Raw genomic sequence first — 24,715 nt, forward strand, 5'->3', positions numbered from 1 at the left:
TAATTAATTAAATGTAATATTTATTTCTCTTGTGATACAAGACTTCTGTTAATATTTTGATTACACAATACAAATAGCTATTCTATTAAACACAGAGGTCTTTGCTCTCTTGAGAGATAAACCTCTCGAGAGAGAGACAGATAAGTTTCATCTTTTCTTTTCTTTTTTTCTGTTTTTTTTTTTTTTTTTTTTTTTTTCAACAGAATGGTTGATTTACCATCTCTTTATTCCTCCTAAAGGACAAAGTTCAATAAAATTTTTAATATTAAATATAATATAAAGACGATTATATATATATATGTATTTATAAATTAATATATGACAATAATAACATATAAACTGATTTCTTCCTTTTTTTTTTGTTTTGTTTTGTTTGTTTTCCATCAGATAAGTAGAACAGATTATATTCACAGTCGAAGCTTCATTCATCGAGATATCAAGCCAGATAATTTTTTGATGGGTCTAGGAAAAAAAGGAAATCTCGTATATATCATAGATTTTGGTTTAGCAAAAAAGTATCGTGATGGTCGTACACACAAACATATACCTTATCGAGAAAACAAAAATTTAACTGGAACAGCCAGGTTTGTTCTAAATTTCTATATATAACACTACATATATTCTCTATTTATCATTGTATGATTATTAAAAGTTGTTTACTTCTATGATAACAGATATGCGAGTATAAACACACATTTGGGAATTGAACAATCGCGGCGAGACGATCTTGAATCTCTAGGATATGTTCTTATGTATTTCAACAGAGGTAGTTTACCATGGCAAGGTTTAAAAGCAGCTACAAAAAGACAAAAGTACGAACGTATTTCGGAAAAAAAGATGTCGACTGCCATTGAAGAATTGTGCAAGGGTTATCCTAGTAAATGTTTTATTCATATATCTTTCATGATTTTTCTTATTGTTTTTTTCATTCATACACACGTATACAACATTTTTGTCTCATTTCACAGTCGAATTTGCATCCTATTTGAAGTACTGCCGAGGATTAAGATTTGAGGAAAGGCCTGATTATTCGTATCTTCGACAACTCTTCCGACAACTATTCCATGGTCAGGGCTTCACGTACGATTATGTCTTCGATTGGAATATGTTGAAATTTGGAAATACCAGACAACCAACGTTGCCTTCGGTACAACAAGCACCTATGCACTCTCAACCAACAAATGCAGCGCTGCCATCTGGAACTAATAATGAACAGGAACATAGATCAAGGTTAGTCAAATCATTTTCAACGATTAATATCTCGGTTATAAAGTATGAATATAATTCGTTCGTGTGTGATATTTTTCTCGATCGCGTTTATTGTTGTTTTTTCAGGCCGTACACTCGTCAGTGTTTGGCAAATGCGTCGAATGTCGCAACGATGGGTCCAACGGTAGGAGGAACGTCATCGAATCTGAGAATCATACGGCAAAAGCGCCGCGAAGCGTTGGATGCTCATGGTGACCAGGACAATCAGGACAAGAGCGATCTGCAAGGTAAAATACAATTCTACCAACAATTCTGTTCGATCCAGCAACAGGTTACTGCCGAACGAAAGAGTCAATTAGTGGTCGGCCATTCGCAGGCCGCCGCCGCCGCCGCCGTCGGTAACGATGCATCACGTGTTGTTAATCCGTGTCAATTCAGTACATTTAAGTCGTCACCGGGTAGGGCAGCGCCGGAGATTGCATCTTTGGATTTTGCCAACCTTAATCTGGGACATCACGAGCTTGGTCCTAATCAAAGCGACATTAATTCGACTCTACGCGAGTACTATCAGCCAGTGAATAGTCTGCGCGAGAGGAACCCCAGCAGTGCGTCGACTCACGTAGATAAACAGAGTTATTTTTTTCATGGGCATAAAACTAAGAAAGACGTAGATCGTCAGGTCGTGATGTTTGAGGATCTGAGGAATTGTATCTCCGTAGATCGTAGAGTTCATAATACAGAGGAAGGTGGTGTTGGTAGTGGTGGTGGTGGTGGTGCTGCATCTAGTAGTTCAATGAATTGCTTTGGTGGATTGGACGAAGATAAGAAAGGCAAGGGTACTACTACTGCACCTGCCGTTGGTGTTAAACGTTTAACTATGGCTTACGAATTACGCCGTGATTCGGAGAACGTTGAATTTTTAGAAAGAGAGGGTGAAATTTTTAAAAAAAGTAGCAGCGAAATGTTACAAGATACTTCTTCCGGCAGAAGGAGAAACTTTTCCTTTCATAATAAAGAAAAAACTTATAGAAGTCTCGAATCATTGGAAAGAAGTGTCGATTTGCCGGGTGTAGATGTGAAAAGTTTGGATCTTCTGCCGGAGGAAAGTCCAAAGTTATTTTTCCATGGTAAACAAAGGAGTCTCGATTCGTCGCAAAAATCGAAAAAATCGTCTACCTCGTCGGTTAATAAAACACGAAAGAGACCGAATTTCTTTCAAAGAGTCGGTAGGAGTTTGCATTTTTTACCCAGGGAGCGCGAGAAGTGCCAGGATCTCCTAAAACAGCAGGAGGAACCGATTAGTGAATTATTACAAACTGATCAAGAAAAATGTGAATATTTTTTAAAGCGACACCAGAAAGACGTAGCTTTTTTTGAGGATACTAATACTACTACCATTACTCAATATAATAACCTGACTCATCGTGCTCCCGTTAAATCGAATCTCGGTTTTTTCTCTAAGCGTGATGATAACAACGTCCTTAATTCTCAAACCAAGACGTTCATCATCACGGAAAATTCTACTAATTTATTTCAAACCGATTCTCTTGCCATTCTTAATAAAGACGGAGAAGAAAAAGAAGGAGAAGGAGGAGGAGGAGGAGGAGGAGGAGGAAGTGGTGATGGTGGCGGTGGTGGTGATGATGATGGTGGTGGCGATACAACTCAGATTGATGAATTCAATGGAAATCATATTTCCATTAACATGGAGGATCATTCGTCCAATACCGAACCAACCCAAAGCAGTAGATTATTAAATCCTGTTGCAAGTATTACTACCCAAGAAACATTGAGTGGTAATAAGGATAGCTTGGAAATTGGCTATTCGATAAGTCAAATTGGTAGATTGTATTTGCAAACTTTACAAAACGTTGGTCGTTCGGATGTAGTGCGTTCTTCGGAAATAACCGATGTAGAAAAAAGAGATCATTATTTGGATTGGCTTACTAGAGGTGATATTGATTGTCTCAGTCATGGTACAAATTTGAGCGATTCTTTAGGTCATAACAAACCACAGGGTAATTTGGATATAATCAAAGGTATTTTACTCGATATATTCGTTTGCATTTGCATATGAGAGAAAAAAGATCATATTTTTTGATGATATACATATATATAGTCGTCGTAGTCGTCGTCGTCACATACGTATTATTATTATTATTTCTTAATTATGTTTAACTATGATCACCTCTGACATCACGAACCGAACGACGATTTGTCGAATGATATTTTTTGATGTAAACTTTGAAGAAAAATGTCTCATTTTCGATTTGGTATATATATATATATATTTATATATTATATAGTAAATTTCGTGTGTTACTAATATCATCTCTTTACGAGTTAACTTGGGTAAACATTTCGTCTTATATACTCTGTCGAATCATATTACATATTATACACATATATATTCTCGAACTCTTATAATAGTTTACTTACTTCTACTGATAAGAATATATATATACTGTTGTATGGATCACATCCTTATTTTTTTGAACAAACGAGTTGCCTTAAACTGCACTTAGCAGAAGAAAACCGGTTGTTAGATCGAGTTGTGACGTCCCATCCATACAGATGCCTTTTTTAAATATGCATATACATATATATATATAATGTGTGTACAAGCATGTATATCATATTGGATTATCTTTGTACTTTATCGTCACGGAATTGTTACTATACTATTTGCCTTAACAGTGTTCTCGAGAAAATATGATCATCGAGTATCTATCTCACTTTCATTTTTTGATCACTTTAGTAAGCTAGCAAACAATCTATCAACAAGAAACAAAACAAATAGTTTATTTCCTTATTTGTCTTTCTTTCTTTCTTTCTTTCTTTTTTCTTCTTCTCTTTAGGTTTTAAATGTCTTTTTTTGTATTACATTTTAAACATTTTATTATGCTAGTTTACATAAATATGATCGTATAATAATTAATATACTACACATACTTATTTTAAGAAGTTTACGTATATGTGGTATTAATATACGTGTGTGTATATATAAATATATTATTCTATAATGGGCCCCATAAATGTAAAACTGCGAATATAAAAAGACAAAAAGAACAAAGTAATATTTTCAGAATAATTCAAAATATTTCATCGGATATTTATAAATGAAAGCTTTTCAAACTAAACTTTTATTATTTTTGATTATTTTTCTTTTACTTTTATTTTAATCAGATATTATTTATTAATCGGTATTATTACAGAATATAAGAAATAAATGAGAGAGAGAGAGAGAGAGAGAGAGAAGAGAGACTAGTACTTCTCAGTAGTTGAACAAATTTTTGATTTGCATTATTTCGTGTGGTAGCTTTTTGGAATTTGTATTACTTATTTGATTTATTAAAATCAATATTTTATAATAGAAAATATTTCTCAGTTTTACATTACTTATTTAATTATTAGTCGAGATTTTAATTTAATTTTCTTTTTATTTGTTTTTTCTTTTTTTTTTTTTTTTTTAATATACGTTTCAATTGACTGAATGAACGCTATAGACTGATACGAACTTACTAATTTTTTTTTATATGTTATCAATGATAACTTATCATAGGAAAACTCTTATAAAAGATTGTAAGTTCGTAATTATTATATTATTGTGTTATATATAGACATATATATATATATATATACACAGTGTGATTTAAAATCCCCGTTGATTTGTTCCTTCCATGTGTTCACAGCTAATTTCATTTGTTAGTAAAAAAAAAAAAACGAATACGTAGACTTAACTTTGAGTTATTGTATAGTTTTCTTTTTTTTTGTTTAAAAAAAAAATAACCACTAGATAAACATACACACAAATCACATATGGATCTAGCTGACAAAAAAAATCACTGCCCATAATTTATTATTATAATAAACAAAATATGAAAATAATCTCCTTTTTGATTCAAAAATTTAGTTCGATTCTTCTTGCGCAGAGCTTAGAAAGAAAAATGTTGTAAAACGTGTTTGCGTGTTTCAAAACATTTTCCTTTATTTATACATAGTTTATTTCTTTAGCTATTTTTAATTGTTTTTTTTTTTTTTTTTTTTTGAAGTGAAAACTTCATTAGAATGGATGTGATTTGAAAAAAAAAAATGTAACGGAGCGGTAGGTGGCGGCTATGTAACGAAACGGTAGGCGGCGGCTATGTAACGGAGCGGTAGGCGGCTATGTAACGAAGCGGTGGTGGGAAACGATGAAACAAACGGCCGCGATATTAAATAAGAAACGAATACAATTAATCCTACACCAGATATTTTGTATTCATCTGATTCTCTCGAAACTTATAGATTTTTTTCTTTTTGAAAATTTCACTTCTGACACGTGTGATCTGCACACATGTTTCTTTTTTTGTTGTTGTTTCAAATCCTCAAATTAAGATAACAAATTATCTCTCACAGAATAATAAGAAAACATTAAACGTATTGGGATCTCTGGCAAGGGGCGTGGCGTGGCTTAGCAATTCAACCAATCTACTCTAGTTATGAATTTAGCCACCAGATAGCGTATTCAAGTGCTAGAGATCCCACGTGGCGTAATAGCAATTCGAACCTATCTACTCTAATTTTGAATTTAGCCACCAGATAGCGTATTCAAATGCTAGAGATTCCAATAACGAAATTTTCTTTTAACATAGTGAGAAAGATAATAGTAATAATAATAATAATAATAGCGTATATTCAATATCGTTATAATTACAATTCGCGTAGGTAATAAAAAAGTTTTTCATGATTGAAAAATTAAGTTCTTTCAATATATAGAATATAATAATATAAGGCGATCGAGTTATGTGAAGCTTGTGTTGTTTCTCCATTAGTCCTAAATTAATAATCGTATATATATATATACATACATACATACATACATACATATTCTCTGAGAAAATATAACTCTAGGTATTTATCCTCGAGATTTATGTAAATACATACATACATACATACATACATATATATAAGTGCGTTTTATAAATAATCAATAACGCATGTTTCATCGGTTTTATATTTTTAATATATCCATTTCTCTCATATATATATATATATATACAAAGATAACATTACAATAATTAAACCAGAAATGATCATGCGATTAGTTTATATGCAACGCACACACGTGTGTCATTCATAAAATACATATTATGCATAAATGCATACATTATATACATTTAAAAAAAAACATAATCTATATATATATATATATACATATATAGATATATGTATATATAAATATATTATATACTCACTTGTACACTTGATCAACTGCTAATAATTGTAAAATATGATGGTATGTTTTTTATCGTTAATAACGTTGATTATTTATGTTTATGATTATAATTATAATTATGGTGATGATGATGATGATTATGATGATGGTGATGATGATTATGATGATGGTGATGATGATTATGATGATTATAATGGTATTGCTGCTGACGATGATATATTGCAAGGATTGTAACACATGATTTCAGTGTTCTTAACACAATTATCATAATATGCGTTTTTTTTTTTTCATTAGAATTTTATAATAGTTGAATTAGATATTTTGTTTGAAATTTGATGGTTTTCATGTTATTTAATTTAACAAGTCCATTTAGTAATCGCGTTGTTTCCTTTGATGATGAATTGCATCAATTTGTTTTTTTTTTTTTTTTTTTTTTTTACGTAATTGAAAATGATTTTGGATTATTCGAAAGAAAAAGAAAAAAAAAGAAGAAAAAAAAGGGAACAAAAAAAAAAGGAAGGTAATTTTTATGTAACGACGTAAGAATTAACCAACCAAAAAAAAAAAGAAAAGAAAAGGAAAGGAAAGACAACGTACTAAAGAAAGAAGAATAAAAAAGAAAAGAAAATAATTGTGAAAGGCACCACCAAAGTTTTTTTTAACGGGGCAATTACAAATGGAAAGAGAGAGTGTGTTTGAAAAAAAAAAAAGAAAAAAAGAAATCTGCTGCTGCTTTTTTTTTTTTTTTTTTTTACACCAATTTTGCGTGATGACAAAATTTGTTGTTCAATTTTATTTTGTTGTAGCTTTCATCGTAAATTAAGTGATCCTTTCTTTTTTTTGTTTGTTTGTTTGTTTGTTTGTTATATTACGTAGTAGTTTATATATATTTGATTATTATTATTAATATTATTATTATAGAATATTGTAAGAAGATTTATTTTAACTCTTTAGAGGCACTTTGTGGGATTAAAAGTGTCCCATCATTTTTGATACATCGTAATGCACGAGCAGGACATTTTTAATCCCAATCTCAAAATATTATTGCAATTTCTACACGTGTGCTTCTCATAAGTTTCTATTTCATTTTATTTATGCATAAACAATTGGTTATTAACCCTTTCGTTACGAGCGTGTTTTATGAGACTCTACTTCAACTGTACAACCTTCCAACAAATGCTGCTCCTACGTCTCTCTCTCTCTCATCCACACACCCTGTAACGTCTCCTCTCCTCCTCCTCCTCCTCCTCCTCCTCCCAGTATCATCCTTCCCTCATCTCATTCCCTAATCTCTGAACCTCGCCACTCTTCTCTTCCTCTCTTGTTCACTCCACTTGCCTTCCAAATATTTTGGTAACCCTTCTTCCGCTACCACAGTGGCTCGTAGTATCTCAGTGGTGGTATCTTATGGAGGGCGGCCACTATAGTGGTTTGTAGTTAGCGAAAGGGTTAATAAAAAAATATGTAAATTTTGTTTACATTTAAAAGGTAAATCAAATTTTGTATGCAACATTTTAGGGGCTGGTAGTAGTTATTTGATTTATTATCTGAAATTATTCTGTGCCGCAAAGAGAGTTAAAAACAAAAACAAGTGTTTAAATTCATTCTTTCTTTCTTTCTTTCTTATTTCTTCTCTTTTTTTTTTTGTTCTTGTTTTTATTTATTTTTTTTTTTGTTTAATTTAAAAATTTTTACACTTTGTTCTCGACTTTTTCCAATATGTCGTCATATACTTATTATTATTAGAGACACCCCCTATAGGAGGTACGCGCCATGTACATTGATGGGGGACAGGAACTGTTTTGTCGTTTAGTCACGTGATTGCGCGCGAATGATTCAAACGATAAGTTATAGGTTAGGTTTTGTACATTTATACACTTGTTGTAATTATTAAATGAGTAAATTAAACTTACACTAATAGAAAACTATTTAAAAAAAAACAAAAACAATTAAATATAAATATCACAATAAAAACTATAATAAGTATTCGAAACTAACCACAGCCGTTTTAATACATACTAAAGATAAACATGGCTGCGCGCGATGCAACGGAAGCTGTCCCCCTCACATTTTCAGCCTTGCAATCTACATGGCGCGTCCCTCCTAATAGGGTCTCTAATTATTATTATTATTATTATTATTTTTTGAAAAGATATATAATCATATTTTATTTATTTAAGTTTTTTTTTCTTTTTTGTTCTATTGTCGTCGTCTGCTTTTCCCTTTTTTCTCTCTCAGTTTTAAGGAATACGCGTGTTGGTTTTATATATTTGTAATCGTCCTGAATTATTTAGCTGATGGTATTATGATGAAGAATGATGATAATGATGATGAAGATGATGATGATGATGATGATGATGATTGGGATAATGATTGATTAAATATAATGATGAAGAATATGATGAATGATTTGATTATTATGATAAAGTAGTAAATAAATGTTTTTCCATTCAAGGACTGGTCTTTGTTTATTTATTTCACACCATACGACATCGTCGATCATCCTTGTCAAAATTTCTTCTTCTTCTTCTTCTTCTTCTTCTTCTTCTTCTTCTTCTTCTCACTTGGCTTGAATGGAAAAACCCCATATAGAGAGATATATATAAAAAAAAAAATAATAATATTACGCGTATAAACAATATATATAGATATATATATGTAACAATGTAACATTATTTTTCTTAAACGGTTCCAATTTGATTGGCATATGAAAGAGAGAAAGAAAAAGAGAGAGAGAAAGAGAAAGAGAAAAAAAGAGAGAAAGAGAGAGAAAAGTATATTTTTAATATTTTACACACGTATTAGTATATATATATATATATACATATAACTTTTTTTGTTAATAACTACAGTGTGTCTCATCTATTCGTCATTTTCATTTTTTTTCGTTTTGTTTCTTTGTTTTTTTGTTTCTCGCGAATAATTCTATCATACGCGTTTTTTAAATTATTATTTATTTGTTTATCCTTGATTTTTTTTTTTAAATTTTATTTCTTTCTGTTTTTCTAAAATCAGTCAATCAATCAATCAATCAATTTTCCATTTCAATTGCCAAGCGTGAAAGATCATCCATCGTCCTTCTTCCATCGTCCATGGTTGATGACTATTTCAAAATTCAAACAGATTTTTAATTTATTTCAAACTACTAAGTTTCATTAGGTTTTCTTTTTTTTTTTTTCAAAAAATCCCCAAATGTGGGGATCGTGGCAGTTAATGGGGTTTAATATTCATCAACCGGATGATTCTAAATATCCTGTAATTGTATTTGTATTATCCTTAAGTTTTTGTTAAGTATTATTTCTAAGTAACGATTGTTGCAATTAATTTGGATGATGATAAACAAAAAAAAAAAAGAACAAATTCGAAAATGAAATTAATAATATATATATTTCAATCAAATAGAAATGTTGTTTATGGTTGTTCAAATTAATCGCACGCAATATACAAATGTCAAATACATAATAAGTCTATTTACGGTGGGTATATGTATATATTATATATATATACACACTATATATACAGAAGAGACATTTATTATATAACATATATTAATTTTAAGATTTGTGCTTTTGTGCAATGTGTATTATAACTGAGTGTCTTTCCTCTCTTTTTCTCTGTTTTTTTTTTTTTTTTTTTTCCATTTGTTGTTTAATCTATTATTTAATTTTCATGTGATATTTACTGCACGTTTGATTATACTTTTTTTTTTCTTTTTAATTAATTTTAAATACAATTTCATATATATATATATATTAGGTCGAGTCACAAATAACTTCCATTTTTTATGAGACAAATGCACTGATAAGTGCAACACACCTTTCATGGAGTTTTTTTTTTTTTCTTGCACTCGTTGCAATTGTTCAACGTACCTATTGGATTTTGCTCTTCAATATTACCTTTAAAAGGTTCATCAAAGTTGGAAATACGTCCTTGCACTCGGTTTTCATCTTTTAAGATCGTATCTCGAGAAACGGAATTTGACAAACCAATTTCTGAACTGCCCTATCATCAGTTATCAGTCCTGCACTGTATAACGCTGTATATTTTTTCAGTTTGCCACTTTAGTGCTAATTGCCTTGTTTCAATTCTTCAAGTATTACATGTCGAATGTGCACTTTTTACTATCCCATTTCAGTGGATTAAGAAAAAACCAGTTAAATGTAACATTGACTGTATAAAAAAGTTGACAGAAGACTAAACTGAATTCTCATCTATACAGTGATATTGAAAATCCGTTTGTTTCGGTGACTTATAATAGGTAAATACGAAAAATAGATTCTACATAGACTCATTGGAAGTTACTCATGACTCGACTTAATATTTGTAAGGCATATTTGAATTATTGTGAGAGAGCTTCTTTCCTTTTTTTCTTTTTTTTTGTTTGTTAACGATACTGATTAAAATTCATTGATTGAGATTGAATTCATTCCTGTAGATGAATTTTTAGAATATCATTTAGATTTTGTTGTTGTTGTTTCAATTTACAAAACAAGATCAAAGAAGAAGATGATTATTCTCTTCTAAAGATTTTTCTATCATTCAATTATTTAATTATTCTTCTCATTTTTGTCCCTTGTTTGTTTGTTTGTTTGTTAGTTAGTTTTTTTTTTTTTGTACACTGATGATGCAAGTGAATTGATTAATTTGTGCGAATGTTTTTGAAAGGATGAACAAAAACAAAAAAAAAAAATGAAAAAGAAATTAAAAACATGTTCGATGATAATAATAATAACAAGTAGAAAAAAGCGGGCCGTTGTTTTCATTATGGTTTTTTCATGCATTATGTTTTTACTGATGCTCTCTTTCAGCATCGGGTGCAGGTGGCCAAGAACGAAGGGTCAGTATGCGGTTGCACCGTAGAGATGCAGCTTCAGCTGCAGGAGAAATGCAGTCTAAATCCAAGTGAGTTGCTATGCCATGACAATTTTGCGCGTTTTACAATTAACGGGAATGTGTTAGGAAAGGAAAATGAACGACAAGTGTAACATATTCTCTCTCTCTCTCTCTCTGCTCCCTCTCTCTCTCTCTCTCTACGTATTTATATATAGTTCTTTTATTATTTTTAATAAACTATATATAAGTACTTTTTTTTTAAATTGAATGTGCATATTTCTGTATTTAGTTTTGTTTATGTGTGTAGATTTTTGATAATAAAAAAATATTACATTAATGCAAATTTAGAAGAAAAAAATATTATATATATATATATATATATATATATATATATATATTGCATTATTAATTATAATTAAAAATATAATTAAAATTAAAGGTAACAAAATTAATATACATTACAAATATTATTAATTTATTAAATATATATGTATATATATATAAATATTATATACATAATAACGTTAAAAGAAAGAAAAAAATAATGTTATAATTAGAGATAGAGATATATTAAGAAAAGTATATATCGAGCTCGTTACACTTGATGTTTACCCGTTAGAAATGGCATGAAAGTTGCATAATAGTGGGATTAAGAGCATGTCCAAGTCTTGTTTTATGCAACTTTTAGGTTCGCTGACTTTAACAACCGTAAATGTACTAACTAAATACATGCTTACATACATTCATTTTGTGTTGTGGTTGTGTTTGTTCGTTCCAATGGAAAGTTCACTTTTGTTTAGCTTGCACAATCGGCTTTTTTTTTTATAACGTTGACTTTATCTTATTTAAGGGGGGGGAAATCATTTAATATGAACAAACTTTCTTATAATATTATTATTATTATTATTATTATTGCGTTTTTTGCAGCATTAAATATTATTTATTCATTTGCTTTATTTTTTTTTTATTAAATAAATAATGTCATCAAAGTTTGCTTTTTTAAATGTATTTGCTTAATGTATTAAATCCAATTGCTTGTTAGTTTAGTTGACACATTGACTTGATGAATATCCCTCTTTGATTGCAATTAATAAGATAAACTATAATAAAATATGATTGAGAGCGAATGTGTTAAGAAAAATAATGAATTAATTAATTAAAAAAAAAGAAAAGAAAAGAAAAAATTAAACAAATGTTTAAATAAAATTTTTCTGTTTTCTTTTTTTTTTTCTTTCATCACAAAATTATTTCATCACAAGGTTTACAAAAATATTTACAATATATAATCAAATTAGCATCTTTGTTACCGTGGCATGGATTTTTTTTTCCCACTTATCCTTTTTTTCTCCCATTCTTTTATACATTTGAACAAATTATTTTTAATCAAAAGAATAAGAAAAAGAATGGGTAAAGGAAAAGGGTTTGTTTAACATTTGGAAAGAGTTCAATTATTCTTTTTAAAAATAATTTACAATTATTATATATATATATATTTACATTTGCTTTATATTAGGTGGTTCAGAAAGTTGTTTCGTTTTTTGCTGATACAATAATGGCATTAATTGATGCAAACCGACAAATAGTAACACATGAGATCGATGAGAGCTTAAATTTATCAAAATCAACTATTTATGACCACTTGAAAGGTTTAGGTTTAATCTCGAAGCAAAGATTATCTTCATTTGTACAAAAAATAAAACGAAACTACTTTTCAAACCACGTAATATTTACATTTGCTTTATATTAGGTGGTGTTCGACAAGTCGTTTCGTTTTTTGTTGACACAATAATGACATTAGTTGATGCAAATCGACAAATAGTAACACATGAGATCGATGAGAGCTTAAATTGATCAAATTCAGCAAAAATTATCTTCATTTTTTACAAAAAAAAACAACGAAACGACTTTCTAAACCACCTAATATATTATAAACATCAAAGTTTCATTTGAAATAAAAACGTTTCTGTCCAAATGAGAAACGAGACGCCTCTATTGCCTGTTTATTTGGGTGCACTTGGGATGGTTCATTATTTTATTCATTACTGATCATCGGTAATATATACATATATATCTGTAAATATAAATATAAGTATATACGTATATTCATATAGTAAACGTTGTTATTATTAATTAATACAGTTTTGATTCATTGTGTTTTTGTTTAAAAAAAATAATCAAACAGTTTAACTTGTGAACGTGTTTTATCAAACATCAAAATTCAAGCAGCAGCCTTTTGTGATTTCATTCATTAAAAAAAAAAAAAAAATAAACAATATTTAAATATTCAAATATCAAAAAAAGTCAACAGAGATTCTTTCGGTATATACTGTAAATATATATATAAATATATATTTTATATATTATTTATATAAAATATATATTATAACAAAAAGAAAAAAACAAGTAAGATTAAGGATTTATAAATAAATAGTGTAGATTTTAGATTTTCCAAGTCGGATCATCATCTTGATCTTGTCGAAAATTCCGCTTTATTTGTTCTTTCATTGACTTTTTTCAGGTAACCGAAAGCTAAGACACTAATTGTAGATCGCAAAATTAGGCAATGAGAGGCGGCGAATGTAAAAACCCTGTGCCACGGTAAAAAGGACAATGGCAGTGACAAAACCGATATAGAATGGGGGAGAATAAAAATAATAATAATAATAATAATAAAGAAAAGAAACAAATCAAAATGTTAAACAAAACAAAACAAACAAACAAAAAAAAAGGAAAAGAAAATCTTTCCGCAACTTGCTACCCAAATCTTTTTATATCCTTCCTTTCATTATCTTTTGATCTCTCTTTTCACTTCTATATTTCCATCATCATCATTATTATTATTATCATCATCATCATCATCATTATCTTCCTCCTCTCTGTTGGTCCTTTTTTTGCTCTTTTTCTCTCCAAAGTTACATTTGACCCTCCCCTCATTGGCTTCCAAAAAAATCAAAGAAACACTTGTGAATGTATTTTTTCATTTTTGGATGATTCATGGAAGAAACCGATGAGGAGTGGGATCTTGGATGGAGGAGATAAAAAGTAAAAAAAAAAAAGAAAAAAGGAATCTGACGGATAGGAGGAGAACACAAAGAATAATGACAAATAATTTTGTGAAATATTCAGAGAGACAGACAGACAGACAGACAGAGAGAGAGAGAGAGAGAGAGAGAGAGAAGAAACAAAATTTATGGAGGGCCAGACCATTAAAGTGTCCCCCGCTATAAATTAAGAAATGAAGGAAGGAATAAATGTAAAAAGGGGTAGTTAGTATTAAGCGGTGAAGAGAGAGGGCTGTGGTGTTGTTTTGTTGAGAATAATATTTGGTCAAATTACGATGAGGACGGTGGCGCGCTAATGTCGCTGTTTTGTGTGTCTTTTGTTTTGGAAGCGCCAATGCGACGGCAACGATCCCACCCCTCCTGGTGGTCAGGCGGGCAAGCGTTCCACACAACAAGTGAACCACCACCACCAGCAACAACAACAACAACAGCAATAGCAGAATCATAATCATCAACAGGATCAACATCATCAACAGCATCAGCAGCATCAACAACAGCTACGTCGAGGTGATGCTACTACTAGCAGTAATCGTCGACAAGAAGCTACGTTCTTCCTACACGGTCAACAACGATAGGTGGCAACTTCTCTTATGCCAGCTAATGAAAATTGCAGTGTCGTTTGGTCTACGGTGACAACAGGAGAAGATAATAGAGAGATTAGAAAGTTTTCTTTTTCTTTTTTTTTTTTTTTTTCAATGAAAATAATAATAAGTCAGGGAAGAAAGAGGATTTATTAAAAGAAAGAGAAAAGATCAAGAATATTAAGAACAAGAACAAGAGGAGAGGGTACTGCTACTAAAGATGAGAGAAACACAACACAACACAATGCACTTTTGCTAATCCTACCATAAATATGCGTGTATTGTCAAAAGTTGCGTTGTTGTTGTTGTTGTTGTCCTCTCTGTATATGTAAACATTTCTTTTTTTGTCTATTATTTTTATTAATTTTTATTTATAGGAAAAGAAACTGAGAACGTCATATGTATGTGTGTCTGTGTATGCACCCCTCTATGCATGAGAACATATTTATATCATGGGAGAGCATGTACATCACATGTATGAGAGCAAAGATAGCCAGAAAGAAAGAAAGAAAGAGATTTACGTACCCCCCTCCCCCCGGCCCGCCCCTTAACAAATCAAGCATGAAAGAGAGAGAGAGAAAGAGAGAGATAAAAATAAATAGGATTTCTCTACGTGACTCTTTTTCATGCAAAACAAAGTGAGAGAAAAAATATTGAACGATATTATCCAAGTGCATTGTTGTTGGTTGTGTGATACCGTCGTGTGGTAGTGGTGGTGGTGATGATGATGATGATGGTCGAGTGGAAGTCGATTAGTCTTTTTTTTTAAATGAAAGGAAGAAAGAAAGTCAAATATATACATACACATACGTGATGTACTAATATTTAGTGATTTTCTAACGTGGGTTGATCGTTAAAGCGTATATATGCGTACGCTGTTATATAAATTTACATATATATATATATAAAGTGAAAAAATTATGATGAAATCTTATTATAATAAATTGCAAAAAGAAAAAAAGAAAAAAACAAAACAAAACAAAAAGAAAAAGAATTCAATTGCGAATGATCAAACAAAGTTTGTAGTAGTTTGTATGCAAGTGTGTGGTGCAACAATTTTGTGGCACATATTATCTCGAGTATAGAAGAATCATTTTATTTAAAGGAAGAAATAAATAATATCGATTGTTTTCATTCAAATAATTGCTCTTTTAACGTGAAGAGAAAATATTGCAATATGTGTCTAAAAATATTCAATAAAAATTATTATTAAATACTATGCTTGAACGATACAGGAAGGACTCTACTATGATAGAAGAAGACGCAAATGATATGTTCATATAACATCACACACATGATTCGAATAAAATGATAAGAAGAAGACAAATAATTCGTTTTACATTTGTAAACACCATAAGTAAGGTAACAATGTATTTGGAAAATTGTAAAACTATTTTAACTTAATGAAAAACTTGTTTGTGCGTCGTTTGTGCGTCTCTGTCTATAAAAAAAAAAAAAACAATTTGTTTGTTAATATGATAATTTAACGAGGTAGCTTTTGACTCTGCTTTGTTGAAATCACAATGATGATGATGATGATAATGATGTTGATGATGATGATGATGATGATGATGATAATGATGATGCTGATGATTACTATTATTAATCCTTGAAATCATAATCTATGATATATCCAAAAAATATCGCTGCTATATATTTCAAGAATTATTTTTTGTTTTTGTTTGTACACATCAAAAGAAATGTATTTTTAATTCATTTTTTTTAATAATCATTTTTGTTTTCATTCATTCAATCAATCAATCAATCAATCAAATCAAATCAAATCATTTTATAATTAATCGCAATTATACAAAGCCAGAGATCCATTGCCTACCGAATGAAGAGTGTGTTGTTGTATTGTTTGATTCAAGATGTTCTACGATGATGACGATGATTTTGTGCGTTTTAAAAGATTGAAAAGAGAAAAGGACAAAAAGAAAAAGAAAAGGATTTAAATAATAATGGAAATCTAGAGAGAATAGGAAAAATTGTAAAATATGTAGATTAATTCTTTAATTAATTAATTAATAATAATAATAATAATAATAATAATAATCTATCGAATTATAATAATATGTACATAGATAAATGAAAAAAACAAAAAACAAAGAAGTCCATCGTTAATATGCGAAAAACGATACTTTCGAACTTTCGACAAATGTATGCGCGAATTAAACAAACAAACAAACAAACAAATAAACAATAAATATAAATAATGCGTAATCCTCTCTTCTCGGGCGCCGATTAATAATAATAATTATTATAATAATTAATAATAATAATAACAATAATATTAATAATAATGATAATAATAATATTAATAATTATATATAATTAATAATAATAATAATAATAATAATAATTAATAAATAATATTAATATTAATAATTAATAAATAATAATATACGCATTAAATATTATGGCATCTTCTTAGAGAAAACCTTATCAGTGTTTTATAGGAATCATCATGGAGTTTGTTTTGAGAATCATCTTCTGAAAAAAAAAAAATATCTTATACGTATAAATAATAATATGATCGAGAGTACGAGAGAGAGAGAGAGAGAGAGAGAAAGAGTTTTTGAATGATGAAATTCTAATGTCCCATGATTAAAAAAAATGATAGTAAAGTTATTCGAATATTACAAAAAAAAAAAAAAAAGGAACAAACATTAAAAAGAGAGTACAATGGTTTAAAGAAAAGATTGAATGAACAAAAATACAAACAAAAGGTACATTATAAACGTAAGAAAGGACAAATTCACTTTGGTTATGGTGGTAGACCCTAAGGGAGGAGAACATACGAAATTTTTAGTATATTTGGAATTTATACATCGATTATTACGTTCGGGAATGTACTTTAATACAATTTTTAGGATTAATCTTACTTTTTTTTTTTTGGTTTATTTCTTCTTTCCTTATCTTTTATTTCTTCTATAACAAAAAAGAAATAAAAAAAAAATAATAATAATAATAAAATTGTGAACGTTCCACATTGTACATTTGATTTCAAATTTTTATTCGCGGCTTTTCCTCTCTTTGATTAAACAAACATATATATATATATATATATATATATATATATATTAAACAATTCAAGATGAAGATAAAGGCATATCTCAAATTAATGATTGTTTTTCTTTTTTGTTTGTTTTTATTAATTAATAATTAATATTGATAAATATTATTTCAAATAAAAGCAAAAACAATTTTTTATATATATATATATATGTATGTAACCCATACATATATTATATTATATTATTATTATATATATATATATATATATATATGAACTTTTGCTTATAATAAAAAGAAATGAATAAGAGAGAGAGAGAGAGATAGATAGAGAAGGAAAGGAGGGAAGGATTTTTAATAAAATAATGATATAACAAAAACTGTGATTTATTTTGGAAATGTTCGAAAATAAAGATGTCATAGAAGAAAAGAAAAAAAAATAATAATAATAATAAATTAAAGAAAACAAGCAACAAGCAGACTCTGTCTTTTAGAATATGCGTCTCGTACATGTCTCTTCGTGTGTATGTGTGTGTATGTGTGTGTATGTGTGTGTATAATTAACGTGTTTGCACCAAATTGTATGAGTGTGCTGTCCCGTGTATGCATTTTATTTCTATGTATGTATGTATGTATTAATTATGTATGTATGTACATACGTATGTATGCGTGCTTTTTTTTTGTAGTCTCTCTCATTGTGAACAACAAAAAATATGCAAAATTTCGTATGTTGAAATGAAATGAAATGAAATGAAATGAAATGAAATGAAAGAATATGGTTTTACTTGTTTGAATTAAAAAAAAATTAAATAGAAAAATAGGATTTCAATTCTTATGGTGCGAACACGAACAAACTCTCTCTGGTGTTTATCATTTGATAGAATTATTGATAGAATTTTCAAATTATATACACGAACACCATTATTATTATTATTAATATTAATAATAATATCGAATGAGATATAAAATTGATTATCAAACACATTTGTCAGGAATGATAGATAACTGTATTGTATAAATTTGGTCGGTATTTTGCAAAAAAAAAAAAAGAAAAAAAACTCAAGAGGATGATAAATTGAAATAAAATCAAATGAAAATATGAATAAAAATTTTGGCATTGAATTGAGGTGTTGAAAATGAAAAAAATGAAAATGAAAATGAAAATGAAAATGAAAATCAAATCAGATGAAATGCAATTAAATGAAAGAGAATGCAATGCATGCAATAGAAGAAGAAATGATAAGAGAAAAAATGAAATTTCAATAAAATAATAATAATATGACAATATGAGAAAAGAAATAAATTATAAGAAGAACAAACGTAAAAATATTTGTAAGAGTGTTTTTAATTTCTTCTTCTTCTTCTTCTTCATTATTTTTTTTTTTTGCTATACCCATAAATATACACGTATTCCTATTTACATGTTAAATTATTAATAATTTGACTAACATTTATTTCTTCAACTAACACCATTTACAATCTTTCATTTTGTTTAGCAGAATACCGACTCACTCGATGCATAATAAAGATAATTAAAATTAAAAAAAAAAAAAACATTATTAATTAAATCAGAATGAAAAAGTATGAAAACTGTTGAATATTCATTAGCAATAAACAAATTCGCGTCAACAATTATTGTTTTCATTGATAATTGACAAAATTTGTCTCTTTAACGTTTTGACTATATGTATGTATTGTTTTTTATTTTTCAAAAGATGAAATGAAAAAAAGAAAACAGAAAGGAATAAAAGAAGTCTCTGTTCGCGAAGGAATTCAAATTATTCCTCGATTCGCAATCTACCTATCTAAAGGAAGAACAAAAACAAAAAAAACAATAAAAAAAATAAGAAGAGGTCTTTGATAAACAAACGTTGATGTCTTCTCTCTCTGTTTGTAATTAAAATCACGTTCTCTTTCATAGCCCATTTATCCTTCCCTGCAAACTCTGTACTACGCGTTTTGAATCAAATATGCAACATAACATATGGTGTACCCCATCTAAACGTGACGTCAAGTGAAATGAACAAACAAACAAACAAATATAAGTTAAATACTAAAATACTAAAATACAAAAATACAAATGAAGATGTAAAAGAAAAAGCACGTGATGTAACATTACAGTATATATATATATATATATATATATATGAATTGTATTAACACACGTCTTTTTCAATGTATTATTTTCATAGTTACTATGATTACTATTACCATTACTATTTACTAATACTACAACTATTACTATTACTACTACCAATATTACTATTACTATTACTATTACTATTACTATTATTACCACTACTACTACTACTACTATTACTATTTGCTGCCGCTAATGCTAATAACCATTAATATCTTGTCTTTACTGTATATTTAAATCGTTCGAAAAATTCAATCTATTTTAAATATCTTGTATAAACAAACAAACAAAAAATAGAAAATGGAATTAATCGGCATGACGAGAACGAACCAATAGAAGAATAGATTTCTTTTTTCTTGAGCACGATTGAACACTCATATTGGTTTATTAATTGAATCTTCTTATCAAATTCATATTTTTACAGTTATTTTTATATTTAATATTTAGCAAACAAATGTTTCAAGTAAAACTTCGTTAGATCTTTTTTACTAATTGTATTTGATGAATTTTTAAAATAGCTAATTATAGTCATTTTTTTTTCATTGTGAAAAAGTTATTTCTTTAAATGTATGATGTGTTTTTATTCTTACGCACACATAATCGTTCTGTATCTTCCAATAATATTCATTTCTTCCTTCGAATTAGTTGTTAAATTCTTCCGTACATTTAATTTATTATTAATACATTGTAGTTGACACATTTATCAATCATATTAATATGATTCATACTAATTTTATTAAAATGAAATAATAATAATAATAATGTGTTAATTAATGGAAGTGAACATTTCTTGCGACTGGAAAGAAGAAATCACTGCCAATGCGCGAGAGAGAGAGAGAGAGAGAGAGAGAAAGAGAGAGTTTGAAGTTTTTTCAAGTTATATTTTTTTTATTTATAATTAATTAACATTGTCTTAAAATCCTATAATAATTATTTCATCTTTTATCAGCTTGCCATCATTAGTAATCATAGATATAACGAATGAGAGATAGAAAGATAATACGATCATTTTCAAGGTTCTTCTAGGAATTGAAAAAAGATATTAATTGTAAACAAAAAAATTAATGAAAATGTTCCTTCATTGGAGGGAAAGGATTTTCATTTCAAAATTATCGACAAAATGTCTCTAAATTTATCCTTTTTTGCAATTATAAGAAGACAATAATTAATTAATTAATTAATTAATTACAATCAATCAATTGATTAACCAATCAATTTTGAAAGAAAAAGAAGACAAAAAATTTCCAAAATTGAAACACAATGTAATACAAAAAACGAACGGTTTACATATTATTATTATTATTGTTATTTTTATTATTATTATTATTATTGTTATTGTTATTATTATTATTATTATTATGTAAATACATGAATAGGAACAATTTTGATGAAAAAGTGATACACGTGTATGGTGGGGAATTACAACTATACAAAAAAAAAACAATTGTAATTGTACGTGTGTGCGAATTGCGTGAGAATACAAAGTAGAAATAGTGTGAGTGAGAGGAGAATTAACAAAATGAAAAAGTCAACTCAAGAGAGAGAGAGAGAGAGAGAGAGAGAACATAAATAAATAATTAATTAAGTCATTAAGTAACTAAATAAATAAATAAGTAATTAATTAATTAATTAAGTAAATAATTAAGTAAGTAATAAATAATTGAGTAAGCGAGAATTTTAAATGTCTGATATGCGATGAAAAATAAAAAGAATGAGAGAGTGAGTGAGAGAAAGAGAGAGAGAGAGAGAGAGGTAAAGAAGAAAAAGTTCTAACCAGTCTGTAAAACTGTTTTTGTGTATTATATGAAAAAAGAACAACAACAACAACAAAATAATGTTGTAAATGGTTGGAAATATTTTGAAGATCATCGCCGAAAAAAGAAAGAAAAAAAACCACCAACAAATTGCAATGAACGAGATAAAAAAAAAATTGGTGGGGATCTTCTTCAATTCTCTCATCTCATTTATTCACTTGTAAATAGTTCGTTTACGCTCGAGATTGTTTACAACAATATTTGATTTATTATTAATAACAATACACCATATATACACAAACAACATTTTTGTGAAGAGATTGCGAAAGGAAACATTATTATTATTATTATTATTATTTTTTTTTTTGTATCTTTTCATCCATTTCTTTTCTTTAGGTGTTTTTTTTTCTCTCTCTCTTTTATACGTGTCTAATTATTTTCAAAACAAAAATGTAACTATGTGTTTTTTTTTTTTTTTTTTTTCGTAACTTCAATAGGTTTTTTGAATATTTTATAATTTAGTTAAGCATTGATTTAATTATTGATTGTTTCTTATTATTATTATTATTATTTTCATGTGATTATTAATGAAATCTTTGTTGGAATACATTAAACTACAATTATATTTGATTTTAATATAAAACTTTTTAATATTATTAGTACATTGTAAAAATATATTTTTCATGTAAAGCACCCTCCTCCTCCTAGTAGCAAAAAATATTAATTAAAATATTGAAAATACTACATGTGCATTTAATATTACAAAGAAATTTATAATGACTTTTTAATATTACAAACTGTGAACATTGTAAAAAGACATTAAAAATCTCTTTTTAATATTAAATGCACATGTAGTATTTTCAATATTTTTTTCAATATTTTCTGCTACTAGGGGGTGGGGGTGGGGAAAGTTTTTAAGCTTTGTTGTCTATGATTCACTTCAATTAAAATTCAAGCATTTGTTTCAGTTTGTTTCTTTTCTTTTTTTTTTTTTTTTTTTAATTCGAGCGTTAAACGAATGTAAAAAGTATTATATTATTATTAATAATAATAGAGACAGAGACAGAGACAGAGAGAGAAGAGAGAATTGCTTACACTGCAATGATCAAGAAAGATCGTAATTAAATAATATACACACCACAAACATGTGTACTATCAAATGATATACACACATATATTTATATATATATATATATATATGTGTGTGTATAACATTTATCAAGTTTATTCATTTTCATAATCGTTTAACTCGTGCGATTAATTAAAAGTAAACAAACAAAAATATCACATATTGAGAGAAAGTGTTATTAAGGAAGGTGTGGTTCATTTAATTTTTAAGATAAAATCATCATCGAATTCACATAAATATTGTTGTGTAATGATTTTGTGTAACTACGTTCGTGACGCTTCGTAAAATTGTTTCTTTTTTTGTGAACAAACATAAACAAACAAACAAACAAACAAAAAAAAAGAGAAAAAAATAACAAACACAAAGAGAGAGAAAAAAAAAAGGAAGAAAGTACGTAAGAAAGAAAGATGCAAAAAAAAAAATTAATCGAAGACAAAAAAAATCAATTATATATAAGAAACAAATAAACAAAAAAATACAAAAAAGAACACACACACACATACGTACATACATGCATACACAATTATTGAATACGCATCATATTAGATAAAAACACATCGCGTTTAAATAAGAAATTTAATATCGATTGATAATTTCTTTTTTTGTGTGCATTGTATCCCTTTTGCCCTAATCCAGGGATCGGCAACCTTTTAAGTCGGGAGAGCCCAAAAATTACAATTTACAATTTATAAAATTTCAAAGATTTCAAGAGCCACCAAATTTTTTCTATTTATTCATCGATTCCTCGTTAATCAATTGAGAATGATTTTTAAATGTTTTTTTTTTTTTTTTTTATTAAACTCTTTTAACTTAAAGAGCCGCATGTGGCTCGCGAGCCGCAGCTTTCACATTCAAAGAGCCGCATGTGGCTCGTGAGCCGCAGGTTGCCGATCCCTGCCCTAATCCGATCATTAAAAAAAAACAACTTACACACAAGTTTAAAAATAGATAGATAGATAGATAGATAGTTAGTTAGATAGTTAGATAAATCATATGCAACATACAAATACGTAATGTTTTCCTTCGTGCTCTGTGAAATTATTCGAGCAACAATTTTTTGTTTGTTTTTCCAATCGTTTTATGTTAATTTATAGGAATAAATAATTTTTTTCTTCTTGTTTTTTGAACACGATTTAGAAAACAAACTAAAAAATTAGTTTGTTTGTTTTTTTTTTACGATTAGTATTGGCTATTTTATAAGCAGGACGTGGTAGGACAAATTTTTGAAAATATAAACATTCAATAATTACAAAAGCAATCTGTAAATTAATTTCCACAGACAAAAAAAAATGTTTTGTGCGATTCAATTGTAAATTTACAAATTTTCTTACCACCTGTCTCGTTAAGTTACACTCGACACGATTAACTAAAAAAAAAAAAAAAAACCAGAAACAAGAAGCAAGAAAAGAAATCAAAGAAAAAGAAAAAAAAATACGAGAGAAAGAGAGAAAGAGAAAGAGAGAGAGAGAGAGGGAGAGAGAGAGAATGAGCAAACACATTTTTTAAAAATATAAACAAGACGATCGAAAGAAAACTTTGAAACGATTTTGTTTTATGTGTTTTCCTAATCATCATTCTCCTATATCTAATAAAAAAGAAACAAATTAATATTATTAGCTCGAGTCATAAATAATTTTCCATTTTTTATGAGACAAACAATGGCGTTTCTGCGACCGATAAGTGCAAGTTACTTATGACTCGACCTAATATTAGTTTGTACTTTTTTTTATTTACTAAATATACAGACATTTATTTACTTACTGTATATATTTTT

General features: G+C 28.3%; 2 protein-coding genes across 5 annotated transcripts in view; both read left to right on the forward strand.

The window, feature by feature from the left end:
• The window catches only part of LOC107069352 (casein kinase I), a 29,865-nt gene that overhangs the window by 3,307 nt on the left and 1,843 nt on the right, over positions 1-24,715 (forward strand). Inside the window, exons 4-9 of one of the 4 annotated variants that reach the window (XM_015326600.2) lie at positions 388-584; positions 675-877; positions 969-1,230; positions 1,336-1,496; positions 11,236-11,329; positions 14,652-24,475. In XM_015326600.2, the coding sequence (XP_015182086.1) occupies positions 388-584; positions 675-877; positions 969-1,230; positions 1,336-1,496; positions 11,236-11,329; positions 14,652-14,721 (987 nt within the window). In that variant the 3' untranslated portion in view covers positions 14,722-24,475. Of the gene's footprint in view, positions 1-387; positions 585-674; positions 878-968; positions 1,231-1,335; positions 1,497-11,235; positions 11,330-13,778; positions 24,476-24,715 lie in introns of those variants that run through there. The other 3 variants (XM_015326602.2, XM_015326601.2, XM_015326603.2) reach the window with 3 other exon arrangements.
• On the forward strand, positions 1,502-8,881 carry LOC149033283 (uncharacterized; the record flags this gene model as incomplete). The annotated part of the gene is made up of 1 exon (XM_089169765.1): positions 1,502-8,881. A coding segment is annotated over one exon (1,785 nt), but the record flags the coding sequence as incomplete, so codon positions are not given.

This window comes from Polistes dominula, unplaced genomic scaffold (genome assembly GCF_049000335.1).
Source record: "Polistes dominula isolate Pdom_NZ unplaced genomic scaffold, Pdom_raw_medaka contig_49, whole genome shotgun sequence".
Taxonomy (NCBI): Eukaryota; Metazoa; Arthropoda; class Insecta; order Hymenoptera; family Vespidae; genus Polistes; species Polistes dominula.